The sequence below is a fragment of the Gavialis gangeticus genome, unplaced genomic scaffold (assembly GCF_001723915.1).
Source record: "Gavialis gangeticus isolate Ggan-Ray unplaced genomic scaffold, GavGan_comp1, whole genome shotgun sequence".
NCBI lineage: Eukaryota > Metazoa > Chordata > Crocodylia > Gavialidae > Gavialis > Gavialis gangeticus.
In genome coordinates, this window is record NW_017728997.1 from 16,245,121 (window position 1) to 16,272,506 (window position 27,386).

At 44.0% G+C, this 27,386-nt stretch overlaps 1 protein-coding gene across 1 annotated transcript in view; it reads left to right on the plus strand.

Moving 5' to 3' along the window:
* Window positions 1-27,386, plus strand: part of CADPS (calcium dependent secretion activator) — a 290,593-nt gene that overhangs the window by 155,607 nt on the left and 107,600 nt on the right. The window contains exons 10-15 of the mRNA XM_019504584.1: window positions 151-290; window positions 3,099-3,165; window positions 10,973-11,081; window positions 12,624-12,836; window positions 16,614-16,625; window positions 24,212-24,348. Coding sequence (XP_019360129.1) covers window positions 151-290; window positions 3,099-3,165; window positions 10,973-11,081; window positions 12,624-12,836; window positions 16,614-16,625; window positions 24,212-24,348 — 678 coding nt within the window. The remainder of the gene's footprint in view (window positions 1-150; window positions 291-3,098; window positions 3,166-10,972; window positions 11,082-12,623; window positions 12,837-16,613; window positions 16,626-24,211; window positions 24,349-27,386) is intronic.

The window sequence follows — 27,386 nt, forward strand, 5'->3', positions numbered from 1 at the left end:
AAGGGAGCTGTATAATCTAGTCCCTAAATACTGGAGTTTGACTTGGAATTTAGTGAGTGAAATCCTTCCTCAATTGGTGAAAGTCTTTCTTAAATTTTGCCAGTGCATTCAGTCGTGTCTCTCCTCCAATGCTGTTTTTGTCACACGCAGGTGGTTCTTCACCCAACACCTAACAGCCCCAAACAATCCGAGTGGCACAAAATGACTGTTTCCAAAAACTGCCCGGACCAAGACCTAAAGATCAAGCTCGCAGTGCGAATGGACAAACCCCAGAACATGAAGCATTCTGGGTAAGTGCTCTGGTTCCGCACTCTCCTTGTTTCAGCTACACAAGAGAAATAACTTTTTGTCTGAATTCAGAAATAAAGAGAAAGTCTTTTCTTTTCAGGTCCACAGACGGTCACCAGAAGAATAAATATAGAAATGAAACAAGTTCCCTCATTTTAATGAACTTTACATATTTTTAGCATCATCCCTTTAATGCACTTGTATGCATCAGCCTAATGGTTTGAATTCTTAAACAGTACTCCTGAGGAAATTAAAGGGATTTTATTTTCCTGTGTCAGAAAATCACAAGTGAGCTGCCCAGCTCTTTTATGGTGTGGGGAGTATAATGTCCTAAATTATTCTTTGCTCTACTGAATGCTCAGAGCCATGCGTGGGGGGGAAAAAGGCTTTCTGCTTGAGCTATAGAAGAAATAACATTGTTATTTGTGCAGAGCTTTATAAATGTAGAATTAAATTAATTCACATACAGGCGGCACAAGAAGGTACAAGTAGGGGTAAGGGAATGGCATTAAAAAAGTGAAAAGTGGTACCTGAATAAGAAAGAGAGTTTCCTGGCAAAGCGCTCCCCCAGGCAGTGGGTGAGTCTCTTGGAGGAGCACTGACATCCTCATCCCTTGAGATTTTGGAAGCTCTGATAGATGCAACACAGACTAGAAAAGTGCAGGGTGGGGGAAGGGGTTTGGTGAAGATCCTCCTCCATCCTCGTGAGCCCAGGTCTTCGCTCAGCTGGGATTGTTAGGAGCTGCACACTCAGATCCAAGGGCAGAAGAGAGCTCTGTAATTCCTGTGCTCATTTGTTATTTCTTCCTTGGCCAAGGTGGAGTCAATAGGGAGGCAGCAGTTGTGAGTCCAGCCCTGATTTGTAGAAGGGTTTCTCTCTTTGGTCACATCTGTTTCCTTCCAGCTTCTGCTGGCAACAGAGTTGATGAGCTGAAATGTCTGTCCTGCTCACTTCAACAACCATTTGATTGATAAGATGCTGCTTAAAATTGTGTACTTCAGACAGTTAGCTCATTATCACAGCTGCCTTTGGGGCCCAAACAGAAGCCCATTAAAGTGAACGAGCAATAATCCATTGACTTCAGTGGCCTTAGATGGGTCCCTAGGTCTGATTTGCAGAGAACTTGTGACAAAAGCATTACCCATATCTCATAAGCCCTGGGGAGCAAACTCTGCTCAGTTACATCTGTGGAGAAACTCCACTGGCCTCACTGGAGTTATTCTGGATGATGCAGATTATTCTGGATTATTATTGTGCAGGCATAACCGAGAGCAGGATCTGAGCACAGCCTCTGCTGTGAAGTGCTTCTCTTCTGCGGCACTCCTGTTCTGGCATGCGGCTTTGTTGTGCAATACATTTAGGCTGTCAGTCAAGGATTTGACTGTTACTTGTGCAAATATAGAACAACTAGAGACAGCATGTTGCAGCCCTCGTCAGGACTGAAATCTTCCGGCGTTTCACTCCTGACACTTGTTGAGAAAACAGCACTCCGTTTTGTGAAAATCAGCTCTATGTTGGGACTTGCAGTTTTTAAAAAATTGTTCAAACAGAAAGCCTCTATGCAGAAGGTCCCAGCTGGCTTTCAGGCTTACTGTGGGGCTAGCATTACCAGAAGTGAAATCTTAGCTGTACTGAAGTCAATGGCATAACTCCTTTCCATTTTAGGATTTCATGGCATTATTTCTTTTTTCCTGGTTTGCATCCTAATTTACGTTGAGATCAGAGAAGTGCCAGTATGAGACCATACCATCTCATTTAGGTTGCCCATGGCAAGTGTGTACAGGAGCCATGCTGTCTTTGGACCTAAGGAGCTGTACCTGCGTCATGATATGACACCCAAAGACCTGCCCCTGACTACAGTCAGACCTAGACATGTGCAGATATGTGTTTTAACATAGAGATCCACCAGCATAATGAAAAGCTACAGTTTTTATATTTATTGCTGGAGAAACAAGGTGAAGGTATAAAGTAACATGTGATGCACTGCAATCACCATAAATTTCTAGCACTGGGCTTCTAGCACTGGGTGATGTCTCTGGTTCCATTATTGCTATTTTTGCAAGTGGCTGTATTGTGAGTTTGCCGTGGCAGCTACCACATGTGTTTTCTTGGAGAAAACCATCAGTGGAAAGGCTGAATTCCCTTCCTCATTTAAGAGCATCCAGTTCACCTCCATTGCATAATCAGAGGATGCCCAGGAATTGGTCGTGTGCTCGTGAACCAAGTTATTTGGTTGGGTTGGTCCCATTTTTCCAGGGGCTACCCCCTTGGTTTTGGATGTGCTAAGTGACGTACTGGACGACAGCTCCCTCAGCAAAATGGTTTGATGAGGGCTAGAAAGCAACGCTAAGGGTTGGGTTTTTTTCCCCCAGCCTTTCCCCTATCAACATATTCTTCTGACTATGCAATTGCCACTCAGCAAAATGAAAGGACTGCTATATTCAGCAGCTCCAAAGCTGCCCTGACTTCATACCCAGGCTGATCTCTTTGCAGGTTTTGGCTCTCATTGTAGATCCTGTAATTTATGCTTATTGTGCCCTTGCCATTCATTTTTGTCTTAAAAAGGAAGAGGAGGAGAGGAAATAATGCTGAAAAACATTAAGACTAAAATAGATTTTTATGTTTCTGTCTCTGCAGAGTATTTTGACAGCAGAAATCGCAAACTGCTGCACTGTTTAAGAGACTCGTAGCTGTTCCTGATTTTGTTTTGACTTTAGAGTTTAGCTATGGAGAAACAACGCTGAAGCGCAATAGGACCATCCGTTGTCACTTCTGAACTCAGTCCAGCTGTTCTGTATTTTTTTCCTAGATACTTGTGGGCCATTGGTAAAAATGTCTGGAAGAGATGGAAGAAAAGGTTCTTTGTGCTGGTCCAGGTAACCCATTAAACTGAAATTCAACCTTAGCTCTCGGTGTTAATCCCTCAGGTTCCTTAAAACTGTTTTAACCATTTTCATGCTATAAAACATGTTCAAATCTGATTTACGAACCACTGTAGTTCTCAACTCTGACGTACTATGGGAGGCTTCTTAAGAAAAATATTACCTGCAAATCGGTCCAGATTTCAGCCTCCATCTCATAGCATCCCTGCAGTAAGTGTGAAGTGAAATGAAGGCAAACCAACAAGGCAGGATGAATGAGGGAAGGGGAAATGAGCTCAGCCTAGCGGGATCTGTGATTCTTGGGTGTGGGTGAAATTCTGTTTCTACTCGAGTTGGTGAAGCTGTGTGATCCCCACCCGGGAGCGAGACTTGGTACCATCTATGAGGCATCTAAGCAGTAGTTAAGTGACCAGGTATCTAAGTTTGATCCTATTCCACCCTGCTTGAGCCCCTGGAAAACCCTTAATGCAAAAGGTGGGTGAGGACCTTCTCCTCCTTGCTGCTTGTGACTCAGTCTGAAGGCTAAGATGAAGACGCCTTAAAAAAACTAGTTAAGTTTTCCAGGGACCTTTACAGGTCATGTTTAGAGGCTCAGACATCCACTACATGGGCCAGGCTGCACCCTGGATGTTCATCTTCTCTCCCTAGATTTAAGGCTTCACATGGATAAGTACTGAACAACCTCTCATTATCTGCAGCCCCTCACCTGGCCATTCTGCACATTCCTGTGAATTTTCCACCTTTCCAGTTTTGGGGACATCTGTAAATGGGTTGAGCGATTGAAAGAAATTTCTAAAAAAAAAAATAATAATAATAATCAGACAGGAAGTAGGTACCTGTCTTGTAGAAGGACTGGTTGGGGATGGAGATGGTGTAATTCAGTGGATCCAGAAGATCCCTTGTGACCTCTACACAGTCTGGAGCTGTGCTGGCATTGGTAGGAAGGGAGCTGGCAGGGTTCATCCCATCCTCAGCTGCTGTAGGATGATGCACATTTTTAAAGAATAAGAAGTGCACCCAGGGGTGCTCATGCCTCTGTGTTTTCAGGTGCAGGTTACAGCCATCCTAAAGTGCCCCAGCAAGGTGGAAGAAGGCCACCTTATACCCCTGCCCAAGGTCCCAGGCAGTTAACTTTCGTTCCTTTTGCCTGCTTATTCTTAGCCACGTCGAGGCCGTAGGTTACTGCGTTTATTAAGAGCAACTAGATTATAGGATAAGGGCCTCTCTTAGCCTCCGATCCTGTAATTGGTTTGTCCTGGCTCCTATAGGAACCAAATCAGATGCCTGAATTGTGATACTTTTAAATGGATGCAAATCTGAATAAGTGGGTCTCCCTTCCACTCTTGTGTCCTTCCCCCTTCTCTCTTGCATCTCCCCCGACACCTCCATGTGGCAACGTCACCTTCAGACACATGCAGACATCCAGAGGAGTAGGACAGGGCACAAGTATCCAGGCAGGAGACTGGTTCCTGTATTAAGAGTGCGGGTGCAAGTTCACTCGCTGCTGGAGCACAGAATTGGTTCATCCGTAATGTGGGTAGGAAAGTCGTTTCCCTTCTCAGCTGCAGAGAGACAGGCCATCCCAGTGCCTAGAGAGGATGTGTTTCTATGCAGGGGAGGAACGGTCTGTGGTTTGGGCGGTCGGCCTCTTCCACAAGCACACCTCTGCACACCGAGGAGCTGAACAAAGTCACCAAGTGTCTGCCCACATGCCCCTAAGTAGGAGAGGACAGGATCCAATCCAGCACGTGTCATTTCCTTTTGTAAGCGGAGCTGCACCCCTCTCTGAACACTGCCCACCCTGCTTGTAGCAGGTGCCACCCTTCGAGATGAGCAGCAGCAGAACAGCATACTGATTAGATGTAAATGATATGGCAGAGACTCGCTACTTGCCTAATTTTAAATTCTGAGATATGCAGTGTGAAAGCGATGGCAGAATATGGCCCGGAGGTTGGATGGAAATGGGTCCGCAGCATTGCAAGTGAGGGGAATGCTTGGTAAAGGCAATCCTAATGCCTGTGGCAATGGTAAGCCATGAAAGCTTTTAGAGTAAAGGTTTGTTTTTTTTTCCTATGACTGGCTGAAAAAGGTAATGCACGTTCATCCCAGCATACATGTCCACCACTGGCATGTGCCCGAGCTCACTACATCAGCTGATTATGCTCTCCCCAAAGATGCTAACCAGCTCTGGGTCTTGGAATACATAGTTGGGATTTTTATATAGCATATGGTGCCCGCAGTAATTCACTGCTAGACTTAATGTACCCTATAGGAATTGTTGTTTTGTTGGCTACAGTGGAACAAATCACCACATATTGTAATCATCCTTAGGAGCCAGAGGAATAATTACTTTGAGATTTCAGACTGAATCTATTCTTCTTCTGTCATCTTCGCCAGACCCCCTTTTCCACTCTCTGGCAGCATATGGGAAGTCACACTTTTTTGTACCTGGATGACATGTCTGCTGTATGGCTTGAAGCAATTTTTCAACTGATTGTGTGATGGTGTTTGGAACCAGATCAACTTGCTGCAGATTAGAGACAGTTGCAGTGTCTATGCCTGGATCTATAGTTCTGGTGACAGACTCCCTAAACTCAGTATAATTTAGACCAACAGTGACAGTTCCTGCTTTTAGCAAAACTCAGTTGATTCTGGGTAAGATCAAATGAAATCTGTGTTTAAGAACTCCCAGTAACCACCAGTTCTTGGAAATAATGCAGGAAAATAGGAATTGTGTAGGCAAACATCCTGGTTCATTGCAACCAGCCTCTGGACCACAACTGGGATCAAAGTATCCATCATAACTGGGACCAAAGTATTCAGCCCTTGCTTGTGTGGTCCAGATCTACCCATGGGAAATTCCCATTTAAAAGTCAGTGCACGTGTGCACAGTAAATAGGTTTGCGACCTAGAAGGGTTAAGTCGATGCATGGAGAGCTGGCAGTCTGCATGCATGTAGGACGGCATACCTGCCCTGCTCAGGTGTCACATAGGCAGCCCCGTGCTCAAACACGCCTGACGGAGGAGAGGTGCAGCTGCGTTATTGCTCTGAGCTTATCAGAGCACAAAGCCCTGCCCTAAAGCTTGAGGCTGAGCATGGGGGTACCTTGCACCCTGCAGATGTAACCTCAGGAGCTTGCAAAGCAAATTTGCCTCTGGAACCAGGGAGCTAAAGTCTCCCGTGGAAATAAAAACCTGCCTGGCAGCTGCCTGCTCCTTGGGGCAAATTATCTGTTGTTAATCGAATCAAGGTCCATTTAGGAATTTATCCCAAATGTAGCATTGCCCTGCCAGCAATGAGGAGCAGGGCTGAAGTGGAGTAAGTTGTTTCATGCTAGAAGGGCGAGGAGGAGAGTGGAGTCCTAGAGGAGATTGCCTTGGGCAAAATTGCTGTATTGGATAAAGAGCAATAACCGTCCCCATGTATTAATCATTAGGAATATGCTCCCAGTGAGGGAATGGGGTAGGAAAACCATGAATAAGTAAAATCTAATTTTCTAACCCCAAAACAGTGACCCGTGGCATTTTTGTGTTGTCTGTCTTCTCCCTCGGCTCATCTTGCATGGTGTTCTCCTTTTTGGATTTCCTGCTTTTTGTCTCCTCTCCGTCTGTAAAGACACTTAGCAAAGGCAGTCCTGCTCTGGTTTGCTCTCCTTCATTGCCTCTTGTTCAGTCTAGTTCAAGTCTCTTGGTCTGTTCCTTTCCTCTCCCATCTGCCCATGGCAGCCTGGGTCGAATCCCGAGCTTTGCTGTGAATGGAGCCAAGGTTTCACCCTCCATCTTCCTGACTTTCCCTTTTCATGCTGCATATCTCCTTCTCCTCCCCCTTTGCTAGCTACTCTTTCCCCTTTTCTCCTTTTGCAGACTCTCAACCCACTGCAAAGTTCAGTTGTTCTGGAGATTGGTGCGAGAGAAATCGCCATCTCCATTGGCGCAGCATTGTCATCTGGAGAAAAAGCCTGACTCCACAGCCAGCATCTCTCTTCCCACAGCTGCAGTCCAAGACAAACCTGCTGTCACCTCTTAAGCTCTGGGATTTCAAAATGATGCACACAAGACTCCCAATAGTCTCTTACTTTTCGAGACTCTAGATGTCCCTTTGGGCCTAGGGATGACGTCCCTCGTGGAATAGAAAGGTCCGCAAGAAGCGCGGTCAGCTTCTTCCTGGATCAAGGGGTCAATGCTTTGGGGAAGCCCCTGCACACACTAAACAGCTCCTTTGGCATCTTAACCCTGAACTGCATTAACTCTGGCCATTTCTGTGCAACCGTGCTGTGCTGTGGCTGCACTCTCCATGCTTTTTCTGAACAGCATCGGTGGCTGTGCATTGTCTCATCTCTTACTACTCCAGTCTGGACATGCCTTCTGCCGTTGCCCCTGGTCTCAGTGGGACTTGGGTATCCTCTCTGAGTGCAAACCCAGAAATCCCCTAGTGATATTCCTTGAAAGCTGTTCTCCCGTAGAAGTAGAGAGGATTTTTGCAGGTCATTCCCTTAAGTGCTCATGGAAGAGAGCAAATCCACTGTGCACCTTTGAGACTTGTTGTGGGCATGGCCCTCTTCCTGGGATCTCTTGAGCATATATTAACAACCTTTACAGACGCAGGGCAATGGCCGCCATGGTCCCCCTGCTTTCTCCGTGGCAGGTTCGGGTGTGACGTCTTGTGTTGTATCAGGGGTATCTGTGCGGTTTTGCTAAGAGCTTACACAATGGTTTGGTATAGGATGGTTTGCATAGGGATGATCATGCCTCAGGACTAGATCACCTCTGGAGGTCCCTGCCAGCCCTACTTCTTTACGTTTCTATGACTTTGAACGTGGTTGCTTCCATCAGGTTGAACCTGGTTTCCATTTATGTAACTTGCCTCTCTGCAATCATGCAGCAGAGAAAACTAAACCAACATCACAGTGGTTTAAAGCAATGGAAGAATGGCTGCAGGCCCAGCCGGGTAGTTTTTCAGCGTGGTCCCATGAAAATGCGTTTTCTTGCAATACGGTAACTTCTGCTGCATTCTGCATTCGTGGTTTCCTGTCCAGTTTTATTCTTAACACTTGCTGAAGCTTGTCTTGCCTTTAAAACCCCTCCCTGACTCCCATCATCAAGTCTCTGGCCTCATCTCTTTCCACAGGAGGGTCTCTCTCATTCTCTGTGTTCACATTCATGTCATCCCACCTACCTGAGCAGCCCACACCAAGAAATCTCCATCAGGCCCTTTAAAGCCCTCCTCTTCCATGGTGCTTTCCAGTGGCTTGCTTGCTTTAAGTTGCACTGTACCTGCTCGCATCTTAGGACAGGGAGTTTTCCAAAAGAGGAGTTTCTTTGTTCTTGAAAGCATTCATCTGCTGCACAGCCGATGCTTGCTCAGGGCACCGTATCCACCCTGTCATAAAGATGGCCTGAGAGCGATGGCTTTTGGACGCTTCTCTTTTCATTCAACTAATTTTCCTTTTCTGACTTCTGATATGTGACCCCTCTGAAGCATATTATTACTATGGCACCTGCTTTAAATCCTTCATCCCCGGCAAAAACCTCAAGCTTTAGCGTTGTCAACAAACAAAACGGAGACGAGTGAAAACCCATGGACTAAGAGTTCGGTTTTAATTAACAAAAATATCTGTTTCAAATACAGTCGCATAACAGGAAAAGTATTGCCTTGGTTTTAATAGCCTGAGAAGCGAGGAGTTACTTCAGCTCTGCGGTAATAACAAGCCTCAATTTTACCAATATAGGGGGTGCAATGAAAGTGTAATTAACTGCATATGTCTTAATATTTCATGAAGTCCATCTTGGGTAAGTAGATGGTTTGAAACCACAGACCAAATTCTTCCCAGGAGATTTCCACCGAGTCAGAGTAGTGGTATTATTCCAAATGAATGCATTTTGTTATTTTTTAAAATGCGACATGTTGACTTAAGCACATACATGTGTTCATGTGAATGTTGAATTGGCTGGTTCCTTGTTGGCAATGGGGAATGTTTTCTGTGTCTAAGAAATTTGAGAAGAAAAACATGTAGACTAAAAAGAGCCTGAATTCAGAACTCACTTTGTGTGTCCAAGAAGCTGGTTTAAACTGCCGGATAAGTGTGAACTATTGGTGTAACAGTTGCAAGGGAGGGGAAAAGAAACAACAAAAGTCCTATTAGTCGAGGTCAATGCTGCTTTCACATTGCCTCCCTCCAAGACTTAAATTTCTCCAGTCTCCCCAGTTTCTCAGATAACTACTTGAAAGATTACTATCCTGATTATTTGGATAGTCATTGGGAGCTACGAATTGGTAATCCGTTCTGCAATACGACCAGGAGGTGGCAGCAAGATACTACATTAACATGCAATTGAATGAATTGCAAATACACGAGTCCTCTAAAAAGTGTGTTTCTGGGCTCCGGGCTTATTTTTAGGTCTATTACAGTTAGCCATTTTAATTTATGTGTTGCTAATAAAGTGGAGTGCCTAATTTCATTCCAAGTCCATGCCACATAATATGCACGTATGTCACTCGCACATTTTCACTGTTGATCTGTTACTTGTTGATCGCTCTTCTTCCTAGCAATAGCTGGCAAGATGCTTAACATATCCGTTTTAATTTTACTCCCACAAATGGGTGGCCTTTATGTTTGTTGTGAGTTGTTCATCAGAATAATGTGCAGCAAAGAAAAAGGCTTATTAGCACGTGGTGATAGGCATTAGAGACCGAGAGAGGGCAGCCGTGTACCAAGCAGTGATCGAAATACCCTTCTTGCCAGTAGAATGGATGTCTTCTGCTCTAAATAAGGAACATTTTATTAGCAATACATGCCACAGAAATTTGTGCTGCACGTATATTGATAATGGAGCAATTTATCTGAAGTTTGGAGGCAAAATCTCTTAGCTCTTTGACTGCCAGAGAGAGCAAATGGTTGCATGCAGCCTGCCTCTCAAGATGTTTCCTCGCTTCCAAAAAATGCCGAACACGATCCATTGATACGCGAGTTCGAAAGAACTGTCTGAAGTCCAGGCTTCCTCCAGAGGTCAAGAAAATGTCTAAACTAATAAAATTGTGTAAGGGATCCAGGATGTGACACAACCTTAACAAAGTCATTTGAAATCATTTGACAGTAAATTTCCCTGCAAGTTCCTAGCCTAAAGCATGGAGAATCCTTTGCTTCCTAACAGTCTTCTTCCAGACAATCCAGATTCGAAAATGCTAAGTATAAGCTGGGTCTTGATGCAGCCTGATGGCCTCCTAAAGGCGATTTGAGAGCCTGACAGAGACACCCGCAGCGGCAAAGGCTCCCATCAAGAACTTGACATTGAATGTATCGTGTCATACAGATGGTAACTCAGAGGAGTGAGAGCTGCCATTTACAGCACCGATGACAACAGTAGCCGAGATCAGTGGGATTTTAAGATTGCATTAATTTGACTGGCACCTAGCAATTTAGTTCACATTGTTTGTGACAAGGTGTCACTCTGGCATTTGTCTGAGAATGAATGATAGAGTTTCCAAAGCGTGCAGCATCCCCTTTTTGGGGGGAGGTCGGCAGGCTGGGGGGGGGAACATACCGTACGTATCAGCGCAGAGGCTTTGAAGGCCGCTGGAAAAAAATGTGTGAGAAAAGGTTCTGCTGAACATGCTCAGGTCCATAGTCTGTCTCATGCTGGCAATGACAGTGAGAGAATACCATCCCCCACCCCTTTGTCACCAATGGATGGCATGCCCTGTCCAAGCCTCCCGTCCATGAGCATCGTTTGTAAGTGTTTGCACTCTGAACTGCCTTGCTGTGGGAGCCCGGTGCCATCCTAGCTTTGTGGTTTTCCTCAGGTGAGTCAATATACATTTGCTATGTGCAGCTACCGGGAGAAAAAGGCTGAACCTCAAGAGCTGCTGCAGCTTGACGGATACACAGTGGACTACACTGACCCCCAGCCAGGTACGAGGCACCATGGCCGGCTTCTGCTCACCGCTAGAGCTTGGCACCTTTGTGGGGGTCGGTCGGGGCCCGCGCCTGGAAGCGCTTGTTCTGTCTTTGCAGCTGAATGGGACCCAGTTCCTGATGTGTTTGCGTTGATTTTGTCCATGCAAAACTTGCAAGCCACGTGGCCCAGAAATAGATTTGGGGGAAATGGACTCAACAATGAAATAATTAGAAAAAAGATAATGGCACTTAGGTTGGCTTTTACCCATGAGCCGGAGTGAGTCAGCACCCAGCTTCCATGAAAAGTCAACAAGAACTGTGCGCCTCTTGAGCCAAAATCCTGACCCAAGTTTTCACTTCATTTCATCAAACCCCCCGCCTATGCTCATTTCTTGCTATAACTAAGCAAAACCTATATGACATTCGTGTCATTTTTACCTGGACAGCCCTTCCCAAATTAAAGTCCCAGTGGATGGCACAGAAAGCAAGCCAGGGCACCCTTCCTTGTATTCATCGGTGGGCGCAGGAGTCCAGATGCGGATCACCTTCCCTGTGTGCAATTGCACCTCGCTGCTCTGATTTCACTGGGGCTATTCTGAGTGCCAGGATCAGGCCCTCAGGCGAGTTGCAGTACTGCATCCTCCCTGAAGCAGACCTGGGATGTATTGCTTTGACCGGTCTGCTCAGCTTTTGAAGGAGGGCCATGGTGGGCTAAGGGCAAAATCCCAGCCCTGTGAATTCAGTGATAGAAGTCCTCGGGACTTCATGGGACCAGGATTTCCCCCGAGAGATGATCGTGCATGTAGGAGTATGGGTAGGGGCAATTCCCTTCCCAACCGGGCAGCAGCAATGTGCAGCTAAGAGCCTGTTTGCTGCTGCTCTAGATATACTGTGATGTGGTGGAGATGAGAATTGGGCCCTGAATCAGGGGCAAAGACAGCAACACGCGCTCACTCGCGGGAAAAGAGAGACGAGGAAGCCCCTGCTGAGTCTCACCCCGGGGAGTCCTTGGCATTTTCGGGAGAGCAATATTAGCGACAGAACAATTAACAAGAGTGGTGCTGGAGAAGGGACTGCACCATTTGGCCCAAACAGCTTGCTTTCTCTGTGAGAGCTGGGGTGAAAATAAGGGGCTTGACTGGTACACCAAACTGACACCCAGCTTCTTTAAAACTGTGGGGCCAAAAAAATAACCTCATGCACCATTAATGAGTGATGATCGAATTGTATGAATTGTTCCCTTTGACCCCCTCCCCCCACCATCGCACAAGCTCATCCTGTGTTGGCATAGCTGAGAGCCAAATTCGTGCCTTACCGATGCCCAGCGGTAACCGCAGCCTGTGGTGTTACCTATAGATATGGTGGATACGTCCATAGGCAACACGTCCAGGACTGGACATCCAGAAGATGGCCTTTAGCTCAGCTGGCTGGGTACGGGACTTGCTTTGCACCCCTGTGATGTAAGGGTCACCCTAGATGCTCCTTTCTAGCTTTAAGCCATATGAAGGCATACCCCCCCCCCCTTTTTTTTTTTAAGCTGCTTCTCTTTCCTGCCAGGCTTGGAGGGTGGCCGAGCATTTTTCAATGCCGTGAAGGAAGGCGACACAGTGATCTTTGCCAGTGATGATGAGCAGGACCGCATCCTCTGGGTCCAGGCCATGTACCGGGCCACTGGCCAGTCCCACAAACCGGTGCCACCCACCCAGGTCCAGAAGCTTAATGCCAAGGGAGGAAACGTACCCCAGCTGGACGCGCCAATCTCGCAATTCTGTAAGTAGACCCGTTCTCATACCAGCAGCCGTCTCTGATGGAAAGATTTTCTCCACTGATGTGAATAGATTCTCAGAAACAAAAGTTTAACTTTTTTACAAATACTTCATTCTTTTTATCCTCGCTAAGCTGCTTTTACATCAGTGGATTCAGCCTGTGTTTTATACACAGTTGAACCCCAGAGGCGAATGTCTTGGGGAAATTGCTGGTATTGAATAAGATGCAATACTTGATGGAAGAGAGAGATTCTGGGTGGTAAATTTTCAACAGGGCAAAGGCCCGGCCTTGTAGGAGCTTGAGGTTCAAGTGCTGGGATTTACTTTTGCAATTCAGCTGCATATTTAAAGAGGCAGGTAGAAATGTCTAAAGTACAAAACACGACCACTAAAGGTGGTCAGTCCCCTGAAGAAAATCTAAATGGCAGGAAAGCACATGGTCATTTTACCAGACCAGTTAAATGTGAACTTTCAGCAGTTCATCTTTCAATTCTTGATTGCTCTGCATATGCTGTGCATCTGTATGGAGTGAGCTGCATTTTATCTGTAGCCTGAGTCCTGTCATCTGGTAAGTCATGGCTTCAATTTTAAAACAGACAAACAACAACAAAAAAGCTCGTCATTTAAACATAAGAAGCCAGCACAGGTAGGAAAATGAGGGAAGGACCACCCCGTCTTCTCTAAGGTATCGTAATGTCACGTGTTTCTTCATTCTAGAGCTTGTCTATCCCTAACTTTGACTAGGGTCAGTCACATACAGCAAGAAGAGAATAAAGCCTTTAAGTAAAATAAGAAAAAGAAAATAAATGTATTTAGAAAATTCCTTGAATGAAATCAACTTGAAATTGGAGAGGAGGAACTAAAATACTAGCTGTGCAATTGCAGTCAGTTCTGAATGTTTAGGGGTCAGTCAGCAACTCGGAAGAAAATTTGCCCCGTGACATGAAATGTGCTGTGATGAACAGTGTCCTTCACCTGCTTGTGAATAGGTTCAGCATTTTTTACGTCTCATCTACCCTATGCAAGCTGAATCCCTATTGTCTAATAGGTGTTGGCCTGAGGGTTAAGTGACTGAGGCCTAATGAGACAGGCAGGAAGGGAAGTGTAGGACCTGGCCAAATGAAGAATATTACTGAGCGCAGGATTTCACAGGGCAGTTTCTATTTCAGTAGGACTGGGTCGAGCTGACCAGGGCTCGGTGGTCTCCCCACACTACAGGTGCCCGTTGTAATTGTGCTTCAGGGGCATTCTTTTTCAAGCTGGGTGCAACCAGCACCTGCTTGCTACGGCTTCTTGATGTAGGGCTTGGTGCTGGCGTGGTGTACTTCAGAGCAGCCTCTGAGCTGCAGGAAATGAGGGTAGTGGGCAGCATCCCTTGAGCAGCTCTGTGCCAGCAAGCATCAGCACCCTGGGTTCACCCTGTCCCACCCCAGCATCTCCCTGAGTAAGGGGATGATAGCTGAATGCCTGTCGAGGAGTCCTGCAGACCACGAGTTCCCTCCCCTGGGTACGTCTAGGTGTTTTTAGAGTCTAAAACTCACCTGTCCGTAAAGGTTGTGTATGTGGCACCCTCATCAAGGGCAGTTACAACAGGGCATGAGCCAACAGCAGCCTAGGGATGCCACTCTGGAAGGGCATCATCGCTCGTAACTCTGCTCCTTGGCAGTGTGGTCCCAGGACCAGGGGTGGGTAAGTGACACCGCACTCACTGCAAAGCAAGGAGAGAGGGACAGCGGGTTGCCCTCACCCTGTGAATAGGCAGCAGGGGACACGAGCACGCTCCCTCTGAGGCTTGTGCTAGTCACCTCCATGCAGATCCATGCCCTGGTATTTTCCTTCTCGTTCTTGAATGAGCTTCACCTCCCTGTGCCGCGATGCAAGTACAGTCAAGAGCCACCCCCGGAGGGGCCTCTACTCTGATCAGGATCTTCTCCCATCCTCTTCAGCACCAGCTTGAGGCCTTTCTCCTCTGCCTTGGCCCCTTAACAAGGGAACCAGTGGTTTCCCTTCCTGTTGCTGGGGCTAGGAGCCCCTTTGAAGGGAGGGCTGGAAGGGATACAGAAGACCTGTGTTGCCCTCCTGCATCATTCGACTGCCCTGTGGGTTTGGGGATGTCATGCATTGTGGCCTTCCCTCTGCCCTGCCCCTTCACTTTGGCTCATGGTTGTGGATATCTTTGAAGGAACCCTCTTACTCAGATCTAGGAGGAAAGGGGAAGCATGCCATAGCTCAGATCCTCGCATTTCAGCTGCTCTGTTTGTGCCAGCAGCAAGGAGCTAGCACTCGTGCCTAATGCTCGTTCTTGTGTCTGCAGAATAGTGCACACTCCTTGGACATTTCAAAGGGTGCTGGATGCTCAAACATACACAGCCTAAATACGTGACGATTCCTCCCAGGTGCTTGGGTTATAGATACAAATCTGCATCTCAGCTTTTACATTCAAATATATCAAGTATTGCATTTTAAAAAGTATTTGGGTTTGTTGATATTTTTTTTTTTGGTTGTTCTTTTGTGTTGCCTGAAAAAAGGTAAGGAAAACTGTTAAGCAGTCTTGTGCATTTAAGTATATATCCTGCACAGCTTTTTTTTTTTTTAATGGTTTTTTTTTTTTTTTTCTTTATTTACTTTGCTAAACAAAGGAATTGCAAGAGCTTAAATGTTACCGCAGTTTAACTAGTCATTATTTGGTTACTACTTTCATGGACAGAGTAAGCTGCTTAAAGATGGTAGAAGTGTTTTGTGTTACAAACACATGCACACACACAAAAAGAGCCAACACTCCAGTCTTGTGATATAGCTGTCTGCTAAACAGAAACTTGAGAACAACACGTTTTACAGTTGGGGAAACTTGGTAGTAATACTGAATTCATTTGGTTGCCACCTAATTTGATTTAGCAAATATAAACTTTATGCAGTACTCGACTTCGCATCTTCTAGCTGGTTAGCAGCACTTGGCTTGGAAACAGGCAGCTCTAAACAAGGGTGGAGTGTATTTACATGCAATTTAAATATTGAAAAAAAAATAGATCCTGCTATTCATTAATTTGTGTATGACTGTACAATCCCTTTTATGTGGGTGAAACAACACCTGTTAGATTGAAAACTTCTGCTTATTTGTTGTTTTGCTACAATTTAAAAGGAAAAAAATATCTATTAACACAAAGCGATACTTTTTTCTCAAATATTTGCCTTATAAAAGCAAAACCCAAAGCCGTTCATGTTTACTGTTGAAATGATGCACAGTACTGGAGTTAATAATGCTGCCAAGATATATTACACCCTTTGGCAATATATTAAGCTTCATAAAAGTGGCCACTTGTCTGAGAGTACCAATCTTTGTCCGTTCTGTGTTAGTGGTACATTAAACAAAAAAACCCAAACATGCTCAGCTTTCATTTTTTTTAACCCTTTTTTTTTTTTTAAACATTAAAGATTGGTCAGTAATTGTTTTACATATCACTTGTTATTATATTTCATTTTTAATGTCTGTTTATATTTAATAACTGTTATCACATCATATGCAAAGAGTTGGCTGTTTTTGAGAACTGTAATTATTTGTTCCACCATAAGAAATGGCGAGGTTGATTGAGCTTCATAAGAAATGATCAGCCGTAAGTGTTGTTTTCGGTTCTGTTTTGTTTTATTTTAAGTTTCTTTTTCATTCTTTGCTTGAACCCGAGTATTGTAGCTGCTAGGTTAGGGTTCCTGTCTGCTTTCCTGAGCCTTGTTGCTAGTCTTTATGTTATTCTGGTTTGTTCCTTCTTACCCTGCTAACTTCTAGCTGGACTCAAGGGTAAGTGCTTCCCTGTAGCTAGCACAGCTCAGATAATCAGACTAGATTATCTGACATATGCAATGTGCTTTTTTTTTTCTCTTAAATCTTTCTCATGTTTAGATTTTTATAGTAAAAACTTTCCATGTTATTTTCCTGAATTTAGATTTGAAATGTAAGTTTCCATACTGAAATTAGGATGCATGTGATGTTTGCATAATTGCCTTCTCTCCCTGGCTTTCACATTGGCATCAAGTGATCCTCTTAGTAAAGCCAATCATTAACATTCCTATTTTTTTCATTCCAAGATGTAAATATTAATTAGCATCACAATAAAACTGTAAATAATACCTTTTTTTGTTTGTTTCATGGAATTTACATCTAGTTGACTGCTTAATGCCTGAAAACAGATCATTTTGCACTCTGACAATATGGGGGGGGGGGTTTGTTCCAATGATTAGCATGGTGCAGTGCATCGGCAGTGTGGGTTTAATCCTGGAGACCTCAAAGAATAGAAAGGTAGGGTAGGAAACCTGAAGAGATCTAACTGAGAAAGACAAGCTACAGTACTTGTAAGCAGCACAAAATTTAGAAAGTAAAAAAAAAAAGACTACCACATGCAAGCGTGAGATCTGTAGATCTGACAGTTTCCTATCATGTAAACCCAATAAGGGACTCTATCAAAAACTGTAGCTGTTTTATAATATGTATATGCATATGTATATGTATATCATTTCTACCAGGCAGTCAAAGCTATCCACTATGAGTTAAAATAATTCAGTCCCAGTAGGGTTTCTTCCTATTCCCAAAAGCTAAAGCAAACAAATGTTTAGCATGTGGTCTCAAATGTCCTCCTTTATAACCAAGAAATGTATTTTAAATATACTAAATTAAGCCAATGATTATAGGAACTTTCTAATCTCCATTGGTACTTTTCTCATAAAGCTACCTATTTAAACAAACAAACAACAACAAAAAAACAAACTAAAAAGATGCAATCGTAACCTTATAGCATAAAAAACTTTTTCCTCAGATATTTGTTCAGTTTCAAATAAAATCGACACTGTACTAATTCTTTATTTGTGTTTAAAAAGCTGTTCCTCAAACACATGGTGAGTGCATACTTTACTTAAGAGGGGAGTAGAAGCTGTTGGTCATGAGAGCTGGCAAATATGTATTTGGAGTATTCTGAATGCAATTATGAGAAGGAGCAGGTGGCATCATCCCTCCTGACCATTAAACAATACTCCTTTCTTTTTCATTCCTTTTCTTCTTTTATTTCTTTGCATAAGTGTACCCCTGGGTAGCCGGCAGAATTTCTTCACCCCTTCTTAGCAGAGAGATTCTTTTTTTTTTTTTTCCTTTTCTTTTTTTGTTTTTCAAGTTTGTGGATGTCTGACGAGGATTCTGATCAGGCTTGCCACAAATTGTGAACTTGGTGGAAATTCAGGGTTTCCCCCCCTTTTAGAGAGAGAAAGAATGAATGAATTCAGGTCTGACAGCATTACATGTATTTGCACTAGAATGCATTGCTATCCTATTAGATAATTTTCATAGTTGTGTGCTTTAATTGCTTTATTTATATTTACATATATATATATATATATATATATATCTTTACACATATATATCATGAGAACACTGCTATGTCTTCTGTATTGTCAACTTGCAGATGCTCCATTCCAGGAATGCAATGTTAAAATATGAAATCAATTCTCACATAACTTGCATGAATTTAAAACACACTGTAAATCACTTTTTTTGTGCTTTAAAAAGCATTTAACAGTGGCTTTTTAAATTCAGTTTTCTACATGTCCACAATCAATTCAGAGCATTTCAAAAACTATTAAAATTACATGCCATAAAACTATGCTTATCTGATAAAGAGTCATTCGCTAAAATCTACTTTTAAGTTACCGTATCGACCACCTGGTTTGATCACAGATTATAAAATATTATTCACTAACTCCTGACATGGAACAACTTAGATTTCATTTCAAGGCATAGTGTATTTAGTGATTTACAGTAAAATGCATTTTTGATTCTTTGAACCTTAAAATGAAGTCAAAAAATGTTTGCGTATGCAGTAAGGGGGAAATAAAATAAAGAACCAAAAAAGCATGTTAGAATATCCTCATTAGTGACATTCACTGAAATAAGACTAAAAGCCTTCTTCTGTAGCTTTTGGCATGTGGGCAGCTACACTCAGTCTCTTGAGTAGGCATTTGAGTAGTGGGTTAGGTGAGTAAAAAAAAGCTACTTGTTTCTACAGAAGGCTATAACCATGAAAAATAGGAGATATCGATTGGATTGACTTTAGCTCTGGCAAATGTTACGGTATATCTTACACTGAAAGGAAAAGACTTGGTAACAGTCACACAATTAGTATTGCCAGCTATTCAGAAATAAACAACAAGATGGTATTTTAAGTCCTATTCTTTTTTTCTTTCTCAACTAGGACACTAGCCATATGTAATAGCGTTTCCAGTTGTACAAACTCAAGTTCAATCCAGTTTCTAGGTGATTCCTTCCGGTGGTTTTGAACAAGTTGCCCTCCTAAGCGTATCTGTTAGTTCTGCTTAGTCTATAAGACTATGAAGAAACTTAGCTGCTCCTCCAAGAACGCAGTCAACTGTGCGGCATAACGCAACGGGTGTTGAGTAGCCTCCAGTTGTCCTGATCCTCTCTCCCACTGTTGCGTGTAGCTGAAGAAGAGTGAAGTTCCTGAAAAACTTAGCACAATAGTCTGACCACACCAATCAAGACTCCTCTAGAAAATCTGTAAATGAATAGCTGCCATCAATCATTGTCATTCCTTTATTTCATGTCTCCTGATGAGGTTGACTAGTGTCATTGTTTGTTACCGTCCAAACCACATCTTCATTCTTGTAACGTCAAGCAGATATGACAAGCACACATTTTCCAGATGAGTAAGATACAAAGTCACCTTTTAATTTACAGTTATTTTTTTTATATAGATATATCTATCTATATAAACAAATGTGTTGGAAAATGTAAAAGCTGCTCAGTTGCCTTTGGTACTAAAACACAGTCGCTCGCTGCAGAAAATAAATAATTTGGAGTGAAAAATTCTTAAGATAAAATGGCTGCCCAGAGCCTTTTATAACAAGAATTCTTTTATGGAGCTTGTTTCCCTGTCGTTAACTTCACCCATCTCGTAAAAATCTGCCAAAAATCTTGCAAAAGAAACATGGGGAGGGATGGTTGGGGGGGGGGATACACAAATAGCAAGAAAGGGATGTTTGACCTTTTTGTCTGTTGCTTTCGGTTGACAGTAGAAAATAACAGAAGGACTGCCCTGATAGAATAAAGTGGCAGGGTGTTTCTTCATCCTTGTTTTATTTCTTTTTTTTTTAAGCTCTGTCAGAGTGACACTGGCAGATTTTAAGATTCTGACTTCAAACATATATACAAAATGTGTCTGGCAGAAGATCACAGTAGGGCGAGTTAATGCCAACAGGATAAACCTGACAGAGTTTTTCTTTTCTTTTCCTGTCTTTTTTTTTTTTTAATGCTAGGAATGAATAAAATAAAAAATGGAATTAAAAAAGAAGCATAAGGAAAGGCAACGATATCAACTGCAAAGTTGAGTACAAGAGGCTGTTGCCTCTGATTGTGAAGAACGATAGCTCGCACAGTTGGTACTGCCGGTATAACTTTGCTTGCAGGCTTTCTTCTTAGACCACCACCTTGCTTCCTCTAAAGCTAAATCTGTGTGCAGCGATGGTCCAACATGTAAGACAACTTTTCTAGGCCTGTAGCATAATTTTGTCTTGGGCCTTGAATACAGAAGCGCCAACTAACTTGGCACAAGCACCTTGGAAAGGGACTGTAAATAACTAGAGCATCACATCATTTTCTCTCTTTAGTGTTATTATTATTACTTATTGTTCCTATTATTCACTGTTTTGAGAACAGCTCAGGGTCACAAGAATTTGTCTGACTTAAATGCCTGATTTAAAGTGTCTGCAAATAATCGGTACAGTTTGAGTATAAGTAGATGCCAGCTCCTTTATTTTTTATTTTGCCTAAAATCACATTCAGGCTGCACAAACCCTTCTGAGTGATGACTGACTGTCTGTATCTGAAGCCGTTGTTTTACCTGCAGGGGTAGTCATTATTTTAAAATGTTGAATGCCTGTATCAGGTGGGTGGGGTGATATATTTAGTGTGATGATGTGCTTTTTTTCCTAGGGAGAGAGATGTTTTTAGCATGATTGAGTTGAATTTGAGCTTTAAAAATAATTCACTTAACAGAAAATAATACTGAAGAAGGAAAGAAATTGCAAGTTGCATGGTGCATTTAAGAAATAATAATGAAAAAGAAAAGAAATTGCAAGTTGCATGGTGCATTTATTTTGTAAGACCTCACTGAGGGAAGGCAAGTCTAAAGGAGGGCCATCGTTATTTTTTTTTTTTTTCACGTAGGCTGGGTGTCCCGGAAAATTTTGAGCCATCAGACCAGGACAGTATTTTAAGCTAAAATGAAGCGTGTGTATAACGTTCAGCCAAATCACTCTTCAGCAGCATCTCCACTTTGAATCATGCTTAATTTTTAGATCCAAGCAGAGTGATTTGAACACATCCAATCCTGCCTACACAAAACAACTCCCGAACGCAGTCGGAGTCTCATGCTGCAGTGCTGAGCCGTGACGAGGACTGCTATCGGGAGTCTTGCTTTCTGTGTCAGACAGTCGCGCTTTAAATAACTTGAATGAGCCAAAGACATGCAAATAACCCTTCTTGGGAATGCATCTTGGTCAGCCAAGTTCATCAGATACCTTGTATGATATCCGTCTCTTCACACGGTTGCTCTAAGCCAGCCCAGGCTCAGAGAGGACCCCAGGGAGGCGCACAGTTGGGCTGTAGGTCAGAGACCGCTTTGCAAAGACAACTAAGATAAAACTGTTTTAGGTTTAAATCTTCCCCGGTGCAGCAGACTTTGACACAGGTCCGTTCACGCCATAACTCGGTGTGTGAGTTTTGAGCCCATCTGTGCTAGAAGGAAGATGGTCTGTATGCTCATCTTTGAGCAGAGGGCTTAAAAATCATGAGGCAGGTCTTCAGCTCTACCGAAGCCAGGGATGCTCCGACAATTTACATCAGGCGAAGATCTGCCTGGTGTCCATCTGGCGAAGGGAAATTGAAATGTATCCCAGATCAGTGTGAAAGAGGGGAAAGCAATGCACATTTATAATAAAGGGTGTTAATTTGCAAGAGAGGTTCCTAGAAGATCCAGTTAAAGAGATTCAACCAACAAAGAGAAAGGAAGCCCTTCAAACTTGTGGCTGGTTTGCTCAGGGCGAAGAGTCTCCTTTACGGAGCCACAGGATTGACAATGCACCATGGCTCCTAATTGAAAAGTAATAAAATATCTAAGGAGAACTGGCAAATGAAGGCCCGCAGCCAATTTGTCAGCTTGCAGTCGACTCAGAGAAATTTGAGAGCAACAATCTGACTATTAAAAAAAAATAGCCTGATATCTCTGTTAAAGCCATTTTATGGGCAGAATTGAAAACAGTGTCTACAAAACCTTTGGTTGCGTATTCATATTAATCAAATCGATCTCGGCCCAGAGGGACAGAGACGATGGGGCATAATCTGTCAAAGGAGATAGAAACCAGCCTGGCAGCGTGTTGGTCATGTGCCATGATGAGGGACCTGAGGTTGGGATGGACGTTAGATCCTGCGCCTGAGGCTGGCGGGGACAAAACGTGTCACGGAGGTGATATCCTAATTCTCCATGTTGGGAAGCCGGCGCTGCACCTCTCAGCCAACACACACGCTGGCTAATCCGTTGGCAGCTCTGACTGTAGGTGGAGCTGCTTTTTCGCTCTCAGGGCTGGATGTACGGAGTAATACCGAGGGGGGGAAAACAATTGGGTGCAAAGTAATAGGCAGAGACAGAGCAAACGGGGATCAGCAGGTTAAACACCAGAAAGGAAGAAAAATCCCCGCCCCCCACAAACTGCAGGATGTATTCTGAACCTCAGGGTCTAATCAGCAGATTGCTGATAAAAACAAGCATGACCAGGCCTGCTGATTTAAGTATTGCTTGCAGTTAATTGAAATGTTGCATGTGTCCTATGTGTCTGTGTAGTGATTCTGATAGGTAGGGATGAGTGCGTAAAATTAATCCTACAAGTCACTGAAAAAGCCAGAAACAACCTCCTAGAAGAAGGGAGAATATCTGCATCCAGGCAGCTGGTAAAAATACACTGTCTTTCAGAAGTTTAAGATTAAATAGTTAAGGAAACTTCAATCACACAGCGTAGTGAATTGTGTCCATTTAAAGCTCCCTTGCCCGTTTTCGGTTTGGTGTGTGTTTGTTTGTTTGTTTAAGTGTAGCATTTTCCATCCCTCCAGGAACGGGCTGCTTTGCTTTAAAAACAAATATACCTACGACTTTATTCCCGAGGAACACTACATTTTAATGCGTTGTGGTTTTGTCCCCTTTGAGTCTCCCTAATTGTTTCAAGGCTATACAGTTCCCCTAGGAGGTTGTAAACAGAGAGAGGATTTAAATCCTGTTCTGTTTGTTAAGGATTTGGCAAGAGCCTGCATAGTAGGAAACTGAGTAAATGCAAAAAAAAGAGTGAAAAGTGTCTTTTAATTCCATCGTTGTCCATCGGACAAAGCCGGCACCCAGGGGGTCCCTGCGTGGCCACACCCAGATGAAATTGTCTGTTTTGTTTCCATTGGTGAATTTGCTATATTTTTAGTTATACATGTTGAGATTAATTAGTTAGCCCCTAGGAGTCTGTGCCTGAAAACATCACCCAAAGCAGGGAAGTGTGAATACATTGAGGCTATTAATTCACAAAAAAACCCAAAAAAACCCACGGAGATCATAATCATAGCGGAGTAAATTCTGTCTGTCTGTCAAGATGACTAACAGAATCCGCACGCTATCAGGTTACTTTCTCAGTGACAACAACTACATCTCAATTTAACTTATCAGCAATGCTTAAATGAGCATCTTTTTTTTTTTATTATTTCTTTGAGGTAGCATTTAAAAGCTCTTGTTTAAAAAAACAAAACAAAAAATTGGAGATGGGGAGACAAATATTGGCATTTTGGTCCAAAAACAATATAAATGGTTTTATACCTAGGAAACTTAGTCAATTTAGAGAAAAATGCTACTGACATAATTGCATTAGAATGGCAGAATCTATTATAATTAATTACAAATAACTAAACAGGAGCTAATTTACTTTTGGAAGCCAAAAATCTTTTAGCTTCTAGTGTACTTGTAAGATGCAGAATAAGTTATTGGTTTTGTGTTCTGTTTTTAAGTACAGAATAAATGCACTATAATGAGCAGTTGACGAGATGTTAATTCTGAAATCTTTTGCCTAAATGCAATAAGATAGTGATTAAGTGATGCAAGTTGACAATGGGAGGTAAAGAATATATTATGTTTCATAGCCATGGGAAATAAAAGTTTAATGGCATTAGAAGATATTATTTAGCTTTCATGCTTCATATTGTATTTTGGTTGGGGGGGCGGGTTCTGTTTTACATGTCAAATAAAATGTGCTATATTTCTCTAAATGGTGTCTTTCTCTATATGTATAAATGAACAGATGCAGATAGAGCTCAAAAGCATGGCATGGATGAATTTATCTCTTCCAACCCCTGTAACTTTGACCACGCTTCACTCTTTGAGATGGTTCAGCGCCTCACTTTGGACCACAGACTTAATGATTCCTATTCTTGTCTGGCAAGTATATTCTTTGGTCTATAGTGATATTAAAGTCAGAACTCATGCGAGCCACTCCCTTGCTGACAAAGGAGTGACCACTGCTTACACCAGATGTAAATTTGGCCTGAATGGCTCAGTTTGTAAGACACTACGTACGGTGACCTTCCTGTTGTATTGGTGCAGTAACAATGCCGTGTTTGTCCTTTGCATTTGTCTTTTTTGCAGTGCTCGTTCCCTGCAAAGACAAACATGTACGGGGGAAATGTTGCAAACAGCAGCAATGACATTTTGCATTTTCCAGCGCTGCCTTGCAGAGTTGTGGGGCTGAAAAACCAGGGGCAACGAACCTGCCCGGTTCCCCCACCTACCACAGCGGTGTCACGCCAAGAAGGGATGTGGCCTAGAGAAGGTCTAGGCTTGTAAGCTGGGGTCCCACAGAGCTGACCGCTGGGGCAAGGTGAAGTTAGCAGATGTTCAGCCAGTGACGAGCAGCATAATCCAGACTCAGTCCTATTGACTAAGTCGCGATGACTTTCCCATGAAGGAGTTGCAGGGCCCAGACCGTTATCTTATAACAAAAATAATATCAAGGCATCCAGTTAGGACTTTTGTGATTTGGCTGCACAGTGCTTAATACAGTAGAAACCTGGTTCTGGATAGGTGTCCTTAGGCATCAAATAAAATGAAAGTATAGGAGGCTGTCAGTGGATTTGGGGAGATTTTGGTAAAGACTGGGAAGCAACGTACAAGCTTTGACTTGTTGGACAGTCCTGATCTAGCTGAATAAAGTCAATGGGTGTCTTTTAGGGACTTCAGAGGATTTCAGATCAGGCCTGAAATGAAGGTGACAGTCTAGGGAGCCCTGTTCCCCTTACAAGGCAGCCCTTGCAGGAGCCTTGCACCCTGGGGCTCTGCCCTGGCTCAGCAACGGTGACCAGGGACCTTGACCGTGACCTTCAGAGCGTGCGTAGGAGCCTGAGCATGGGACCTCTGCTAGCTGCTCATCATGCACAAGGAAAGCTCAATGTGCTGGAAGTCATCACCTCCTACCAGCAGCACAGGCCCTGAAAAGGAGGAAGCAATAACTCCTCTAAGCAGCACCCAGCTGTCAGGAGGATTCAACACCCTTTTTCTTTTTCACCTGACCAGACTCTCCCTACACCTGACTGCTGTTTTTATATTTTCTCCATAAACAGCTTTTCTCCTTCCCAGGAATAAGTGAATGGCTAGCAGTGAAAGGAAGGGCAGTGGATTTTGAGGAGGGAGCTCTCCTGTTTTAACAAGCTATATGGAAAACCAGATAGGAAAGGACCCTCCCAACTTCCCAGAGAATCAGTCCAAGGTACAGAGAGAAAGTCCTGGGAGAACAAGAGCAGCTGCCATTCACACCACTGTAGCTCTTGATTAAGGCATTTGTTGGTTAAGTTGGTTAAGGGACGAGGAAGTAACACAGGACAGCCCAGACTCCTCTCTGTCCTCGTGGACCTTAGTTGCTACATGTCATTCCCTAAAGAGAACAAGCCAGCTGAGTTTGGGGGACAATCTGTCTGCTCATCTTGGGGAAACACCAGGAGAAGGAGGAGAGCCATGCCAAGGAGGGGTGGTGACCTGCTCCGGGGCAGGGCAGAGTTGGGAGAAAACTTGCCTACGTACCACACAGGGGACTTAAGTGAGTCGTATTGGCAGATTAGGTGGGGACATATATCTGACCCCCTTGGTCCTTTGGAGGATGCTCTCAGCAGCGATCAGCCTCTCTTCCCTGTTGTCCTCCTCCGAGGAAGGCTGTCCAGAAGATGGTGCTGGGCTATCTCCAGCTGCATTGGGATTCAGCAGGTTTCCTTCCTCCCTCTTAGCATGGGTTTGCGCTAGGTGCAAAACTGAAATGATGCAGACCTCGAGGCTTGTTTTTCCTCCTTGGGAAGAGGGTCCAGATGTTCCTGTTAGGCCTGCCAAAAGATTTTCATACCACTGGCTGGGAGGATTTGTTAACTGGCCTGTGCAGTCTTATAGATGCGGTTTTGTGGTGGGGTCCTCTCCAGATGTTTTATGGCAGAGCCCTTTCCAGATGTTTTCCAGCCTTTTACACTTCCCATAGAGGTCTTTTCTCCTGTGCCTCTTCTTGAGGGGGTGCACATGTTTAGGAGGAGCCTGCAGAGGGGACTATGGTGGCTGTGGTGCCCCAGCCTGATGGATGGAGAGGTATGCTCAGCTCTGCCTCCCTGCCACGGAGCCGGGATGATTCAGTCTCATTACTTTCCCACTGTCTGACTGAGACAGGCATCTGTATGAAAACAAACTGGCTGTGACTCATCTCAGATAAGGCAGAAATGATGCTTGCTGGCAGCAGAAAGCGTTCTGGGGAAAGGGCAGAGAAGTATTGTCTGTACCATTTGTTGTGTGTGTCTGCCAACCCTTCACCGGAGGCCTGGTGGTAGGGCCTTGGTCTCCTCCTGGGTTTACAGCCACTGTTGAACTTTGGGGTAGAAGAGGTGACTTTCCTTTTGGGGCCAGGACGCTGCCTGAATCTTGACCCCAAAGTTGCACCCCAAAGGCGTGCTCACATTAAACTTCTGTACTCTTCTTGAGGCCAGCTTGCAGTTCATCCAGCATCCTGATACCTGAGCCCCCTGGTCTCCCCCAGTGACTGGCTCCCCAGATTGCAGCATGCCATTTAGTCAGAGGACAAGCTATCATGTACTTCCAGCTTACCCCAGTCTAACAAGAGATTTCCACACACTTGCCTCAATTCGGAGAAGTCGGCTCTGGTTTTGGAACCATTTCTGCTAAGCTTTTCTCAGGCTTGTGTTCCGTCAGCTACGGAAATGCCCTCGTAAAATATGCCGTGCTGCATCTTCTGCCAGGCGCACATCCCTTAAAGACATCTGTCCTACCCTTTCTGAGCTGAGCGTGAAGCAATGACTTGGAGAAAAAGAGCAGCCTCTGTGGCTGCAGATGTGAGGACGTGCATGAGCTTCCACAGCCTGGAAAGCAGCGCAAATAACTCTGTGGCCTTGGCCCCAAAGTCGTCATTCAGCCCAACCCCCCCCCCCCCCCCG